General features: G+C 33.1%; 1 protein-coding gene across 4 annotated transcripts; it reads right to left on the bottom strand.

Annotated features, from left to right (window-relative positions):
- Nucleotides 1-270: 270 nt before the first annotated feature.
- On the bottom strand, nt 271-6,494 carry LOC139861594 (uncharacterized). 4 transcript variants are annotated; one of them, XM_071850031.1, is made up of 11 exons: nt 6,333-6,494; nt 6,132-6,213; nt 5,730-5,998; nt 4,587-5,126; nt 3,299-4,495; nt 2,751-3,075; nt 2,210-2,468; nt 1,905-2,121; nt 879-1,237; nt 658-783; nt 271-556 (listed from the first exon to the last, which is right to left on the bottom strand). In XM_071850031.1, exons 3-11 carry the CDS (start codon nt 5,829-5,831, stop codon nt 487-489), a joined length of 3,195 nt encoding a protein of 1,064 aa, XP_071706132.1. In that variant the 5' UTR covers nt 5,832-5,998; nt 6,132-6,213; nt 6,333-6,494; the 3' UTR covers nt 271-486. The 4 variants fall into 4 exon arrangements, with proteins under 4 accessions (XP_071706132.1, XP_071706131.1, XP_071706134.1 ...); XM_071850030.1 differs by having other exon boundaries at nt 5,730-5,915; XM_071850033.1 differs by having other exon boundaries at nt 5,730-5,885.
- Nucleotides 6,495-6,979: the final 485 nt, after the last annotated feature.

The raw sequence follows: 6,979 nt of genomic DNA, 5'->3' as shown, positions 1-6,979 counted from the left end.
CAAGACAAGCTGCTTACAATTAAGGGATGTTAAAAGAGGTGATACACCCACACCAGTTTTTGATATATACACACTTTTTGTCATAAAACTTACAGTTATATCCCTAAGTTTATCTAGGAAGTTGAACTTCCATTATTGTAAAGTGACTTATGTGTGGATTGATAAAAAACTGATATGTGAATGAATATCACCTATAAATTTCCACGATAAATAATTAAATATATATTCAATGTTATGTTATTTGTTAATTGAAAAAGAAGTTTACCTCTAATCAACAGTAACCTATGCTATTAGCACAAGATAAACATGCCATGGAGATGAAAATAAACATCATTCAGCGATCGAACATCACAGTCTTTCAAAAGGTTCTGTGTTTCATAATGGTTGTGCATAGCAAAACAAGGTACATCATTTTTTATAATTAAGATAAATATATATTTCCATGATAAAATTCCAGCTTACAACAGTAGAGTTCAGTTGGTTTCTTTACCACCTACTCCCTCTTCCACGAGATCTTGAATTACCATACCTGTTGGAACTCCTATTACCAAACCTCCTAACAAAACAAGCAGAAAGAATTTATTTTTTTCAGCATATAATAAATATATTAATGATTAATAACTCATCAGATATATAAGCCAAAAGCCCAAAACTCACGGCCGATTTGATGACGATGTTTCACACTCGCTCTTCAAACTCAATGCAGCAAATTGCTTAAACAAGATCCAACTGTAATCATCAGTGTCTGAATTCATGGGCCAAGAAACTGGGAGTGTTACATTCCTGTTTATAATTTCAAAAAATTCATAACTTTGCCTCATCAATCAAACATAATTAATAAATCCCATTTCAATATAAAGTAATGCAAATCATTGTACCCATCAACTAGTTTTTCCTTGCAGCGATTTATCATATTTACGGTATAATTACCATACACCTTGTCAGTTAATATCTTTGCAAGTTCTTGAATCTTATTGGAAGGCATAAAATCCCACATCTTTAGCACCTGGATGCAAAGTGAATCTTCTACCACAACATCAACCGTCCAAATCAATCGCAAGTTCTGCGTAACATCGTAATCCTCCAGGTACATAGATGTTCCTTCTATTTGCACTTTATTTTCTCCTTCTTTATGCCAACCACGTGAAAGCTTACCCACAAGACTAACCACTTCCTTACGAATTTCAATGTCAGTGTATCTTTCAATGCTCTCCATGAAGGTGTCACTAAATTTCACCTATCATAAAAATCAAATAAACCTTTTCTTTATTCGTGCTATATATTACTCCTTCCGTCCAAAAAATAATGGCCCACTTAAAAATGACTACTAAATATCATCAAAATCCCCAAATTTTCCCTCATTTATTACTCTCAGTCATTTATTTCTTAAATAATGAAACATTAGATGTTACCGAACATATCTTAAATAACATATCTTAAATGTTATGAACATTAGAACATATAAGAAAAAAATGTGATGAACTTTCGAGTTATACCCCCTCCACACAATGGTACTATTAACAAAGTATATGATTAAATTTTTTAAAGATTGGGCTATTTAAAAAAATGTATTCACAATTACATTAGATAACGCATCGTACAATACTAGCTTAATTGATTCTTCGAAGAGTCATTTAACATTAAATGATGAGTTGCTTCCGTTTCGTTCATAAAAAGAGACAAAAGATAGGTCACAACGTACCTGACCTGACCTGACCCGTTTGACCCATTTGACCTATGACACTTTTCGACCTGTTACCCAACTTGACCTGTTTGACCCATGCACATTTCAACCCAAAACCACTTTGACCCATTACCCAACCTGACCCGTTTGCAGGGTATAGAATGGAGGTAGTATAATTTAAGACATACGCAAACCTCAAGGGATAAAAATTGCAAAATACCTTCCATTTGGCTTCACTAAAGAGTAAAGAATCCATGCTGAATAAGTTATCAAGTTGGCAAAATTCCACCAAAGCAGCCGTGGAAGCTTGAACCAAGTTCTCGTCTTCATTTACGTTGTGGAAACAGCCACGATCCTGGGTATCAAGAACTAATTTCTTCCAAATAGAGTCACTTTTTAACAAAGTTGAACCATTCCCCAAAATCCACAAGCAAAATCTGTATGATGACAAGTGAAAAAACATGAATGTTCTTGACGTAAAAAGGGGAAAGAAAAAAATAAAAAATATATTAGTATGGTTGTTACCTTGCTCGAGTTAACGCCACATTTGTTCTTTGATGATTTGAAAGAAAACCAATCGACCCTTTCTCATTACATCTTACGGTAGATATAATAATTACATCTTCCTCACTCCCTTGAAAGCCATCAACCGAACGAACGTTTACAGAGAAGTAATTTTCGTAATTCGAGTATTTAGTGCCAATCTTTTCCTGTATTGCCGTTACCTGAGCTTTGTAAGGTGATATGCAACCGACACTCACCTTCATTTTGCTTGCAACAGCTTCTGTAAATATAACACAAGATAAATGTGTGAGTAATTAATAGTTAATAGACAGATATAAAAGGAGATAACTGACAGAATTGTGAATTTATGAATAGAATATAATCGATAGAATTATTTGATAATAAAGTGAATACAAGATGTCTTATATAGATTAGAGGCTAACATAGCATAAATTAAGAAACTAGCTAATTACCAAATATGATTAATCTCTGACACTAATCTAATAATATGATCTCAATAATATTCTCTAACAATAACTAAAGAGAAACAAAGGCGAAGCACCTTTATAGAGACTAGCAATTATTTCAGCTGCAACAGCCACTTCGATGAGGTTTTTCGAGCTCTGATTCTTATTAAAATCCTCCTTGGCAGATGTTACATTAATAAAAGAGTACGATCCGTACATATTTCCTTGAAGAAAACGCTTTCCATAAGCGCTGTTCTTGACATTCACACCATCCAAGATTTGGTTGTTATAAAATTCCCTGTTTGGGAACCGGATTATCGATGGATGCATTCTATATTGGACATTAAGAAGATGCTTTTTATACCCTAATAATACAAGCCTCTCAAATAAGCTCCTCCCAAATCCAGCCTCCTCACTAATCTAACACACAAATTAATGTAAGTATAGAAACGAATATATTGTAATAAGATTTTTCTAACGATCGTTAACATGCATAAATGTACTGTACAAAGCACAAAGCGGTTAAATAGGGCTTTTTGGTGGTGGTTATTCAATTGTACAATAAATTTACGCACCTTAACAACAACATGTGGTTAGAAAAATCAACTCAAATATAACATGTATGTATAGAAAAGTTTATTACTTTGCTTTGCACCATGGCGGGAAGTTGACTTTCATCACCCACAAGGATCGCATGTCGAAGACCTTCAAGATTAAAAGGTATTAAAGTTTCACATTCTTTTAGCTGCGCAGCCTCATCGATCACAAGAAATTTAAATGGTTTAGTTATGCTCGTATGCAAGTTAATGGAGCTTGATGCTGTGCAGAATATTAAACAAGCATTCGTCATACAAAAGGACTTAATTTCGTTATCTTCCTTGAACTCGGGAAAACACAGTGTCTTTTGAAGATATTCAAGTATTTGAATACTTGACTTTCTACAATCATCTAAACTGTCAGATTTACTCAACGCTTCTTGCATCTCTAGATTATCATCAACGGTTTGCGCAAGTAATTCTTCAAAAAGTTTAAGACATTTGACGAGTTCAATCATTTGTTTAGCAATGTCTGCTGAAATGAAAGATGTCGGCATATGTGTGTACAAGTTTTTAACAATGGATATAAGATGATGTCCATTTGAACGAAGACGATTCAACATAAACTGCTCAAAAATCATGATATTTTCTTCAACACTCTTTTTGTCTGCTTTTTGCGGCTCTTTTGAAACCTCACCATTCAACAGTTTTTGGTTACCATTTTTTTGATCATCACTTTCTGCTGTTTCACGACGTTTCTGTTTTTCCGTTAAGTACGAAAGATATTGATTCCCAGGATCCTTAAGGAAACATATCATGAACTCACTTGTACCTCGCCATCCCGAAAGCGGGGCTAAACAATCAGCAAGAATCCGAACACGGAAATTTAAGAATATATCGGAAAGGTCATTTTGATCGTTTATCTTCATTCGCTCCCCATTTCCAAACAGAAGTATATCTCCTAAACCATAAGTATCATGTAACATATTATCCATCATTAAGCTCATTACCATTTTGGTAACTCCTAAAACTGCAATATTCGTAGGGGCACAAGTGAGAGTTCTACAATTCATCTTCAATAACATATATATTAACGAACTAACGGTTTTGGTCTTTCCAGTCCCCGGTGGGCCCCATATTAGCTTTATCGTATTCCGATGAGAACAATTCCTTGAAGCAATGCAGCTTAAAACAGCAGCTTCTTGTGAACTATCAAGCTGAAAGGTTTTAACTTCTTTCACCAACTTCGAAAAAGTCCATTCGCTAGTTTTATCAATAGAGCATTCAGCACAACTTTCTTCATCCTGTTATGCAAATAGTATTAAATATAATAATTAATAATATCTCATAAAAAAGTTTTTTTCGCTTAATAATAATACAAAATGACATCCTTACAGAAGAATCAAGTTGTATCAACTTTTGGAGCATCTTCTTGTCTCCTTCCAACTCAAGTTGAATAGCTTTCGATATTCGAATGTTTGTCACCAAGTTTGTAAGATGAACGGCAAAGTGTTTTACATCCATATTCTTAATAACACCTTCAACTCCATGTTCAATAAGTGGTTTCGATGATAATACATAAATCATATAAAATGAACTCTCGGTCTTCACGCTTTGCACTATAGCAATGATGTAACACTTATTTGGCCTGTTGAGATCATCAACAAATTTCGGCTTAACATCTGTTAAAGCAATGAGATCTCCAAACTGAGGTTCATAAGAACCCTGATATCTACGAAGCTTGATCGTGTAATAAAAATCTTTCGGAGACTTAATGCCTTTAACCTTAAGCAATTCAAAAATCTCGACACTAGGACAATGGCTGACTCCTAGTATCTTTGAGAGCAAGTCCGCATGTGTCTCCTCGAAAAGTGGATATACAAATGACATTTTATACTCGGTTAGTGATGAAAATGTCATCGGTATCTCCGCTACCTGTTCAATTTTTGGTAGTTTTTCAGTTGTGGCCGGCAAAAATGAACTAAACATATATAGTACTACGTACCTCCGTCTCTAACCTAATTTATTGTCCAGTATTTCATTTTGGATGTCCCAAATTAATTGTCCACTTCCATAAATAGAAAAGAATAAAAAATTTAAGTTCGATTATACCCTTAATGTATGTGGATGAAATTAAAGAAATAAGAAAATGTAAGGGTAAAACTGAAAAGTAAACAGAAAGTACAGTACTTTTATGTGTGTTTTTTTTTTATCTAGGGACAATTAATATGGGACGGAGGTAGTAACATTCATCATGAAAAGAGTTTAAAGTGATTGGTGTCCTATTTTTTAAAGTGAATATAAATAATAAATTATCTAATTATAAAGGTAAACGAATAAAGTGCTCATCTATCTAACTATATATGCGATTGAATAGTTTGTAACCATAAACCATTTTCACTAACTTACATATATAAACGGTATATATAGTATATAAGTAGTACCAAATATGTAAACAAACAAGTAAATGAAACTAGCGTCTTGCATGCATATAATACGGAGAGTAACAAGTTAGTACATGAGGAAACATTTGCAGACCTTTTGCTTGTACAGATTTCGATTAAGAACTTTGCTGAGAGACCAGGAAAACACCTCATCAACCAAGTCATGAACCTTGTTTTTTGAAGTAAATATCTCCATTGAACAAATTTGAATGATGGAGGTCTTTTCCTGATTGATTGTTTACCTCAGATTCTCAAGAAACCAAATAATACAATAGAGAAGCTGATCAGAAGCAGATCAGAAACAGGTAAGTGACTGATAGAGTTGTTGTGTGTTTAGATTATAGAAAAATGCAGAAGGGTTACCTACACATGGAAAAAATGCAGTAGTTTGATCCAAATATATAATAGATAGATCATCACAAAAGTACAATATATGAAGAAGAAAAAAAAAGCGAAAATCAAATGTAAGATAATTATATTAGAGCAAATGGGTTACCTACACATGGAAATCGTCTTCATTTGTCGCTTAAACAACCTTTCATTACGACTTGTGCGATCCTTTTGATCTAAAACAATATCTGTACAAATTTAAATGAAAATTTACATTAAACCATTGAGGAGAAACAAATCAAAAGAGAAAGAAAAATATCTATACACACACACACACACACAAAGAGATTGAACTTCGAACACTAACCTTGATAATCGATAATTGAAAGAACCCTACAAGTCGTATACAAAAATACGAAACTGGGGAGATCGATAACTATGATGAGAGATGAGAAAAAGAAGCGATTTCTAGTAAATATTTTTGTGGTAGAGTATACTCCGTATTATTTGGGTTTTTGAATTATTTGAATGTACTCCATAGAAAGAGAAAGAAGATGAAAGTTATAGCTTCCACATGAAGGAAACGCGTATAAAGGACGCATGTTTTTTTAAATGTAATAGAAAGAGAAAAAGAAGCTTGCTATCACTTGTGCAAGAAGAATATTACTACACTAGTATTTTGTTTTAACTTTGATGAAAACACCACTTGTGCAAGAAATGAAATTTCATTATAGTTGAACGTTGGTGATCATTGTACTGCAATAACTTAATTTTTTTTTTTAAATATGAAAAGTAATATGTATACGATCATTTTTGTTATGTACACAATCAATTATGTTTTACAATATTGTATAGTATAACACTTTACAACATAATTGATTATGTACAAACAAAAATAATTGTGTACATATCACCACTATTTCAATATAGACGGACTAAAAAGAGAAATATGTGTAACAAAATGATGTGCTATGTTTAGATAATAAAAGTAATAAGGCACATCAAATAGTTAAT

The sequence above is a fragment of the Rutidosis leptorrhynchoides genome, chromosome 8 (assembly GCF_046630445.1).
Source record: "Rutidosis leptorrhynchoides isolate AG116_Rl617_1_P2 chromosome 8, CSIRO_AGI_Rlap_v1, whole genome shotgun sequence".
Taxonomy (NCBI): Eukaryota; Viridiplantae; Streptophyta; class Magnoliopsida; order Asterales; family Asteraceae; genus Rutidosis; species Rutidosis leptorrhynchoides.
Note: the sequence above shows the minus strand (reverse complement) of the source record. Positions and strands in the feature narration are given on the sequence as shown.

What these genes read in the sequence shown, in the direction of transcription:
- LOC139861594 (XM_071850031.1), bottom strand. Translation starts at nt 5,831, where the DNA reads ATGGAGATATTTACTTCAAAAAACAAGGTTCATGACTTGGTTGATGAG. An exon ending in AATTGCTAGTCTCTATAAAG is followed by an intron (nt 2,469 to 2,750) that starts GTGCTTCGCCTT and finishes TTATATTTACAG; the next exon opens with AAGCTGTTGCAAGCAAAATG. An exon ending in AAGGAAAAACTAGTTGATGG is followed by an intron (nt 784 to 878) that starts GTACAATGATTT and finishes AATTATAAACAG; the next exon opens with GAATGTAACACTCCCAGTTT.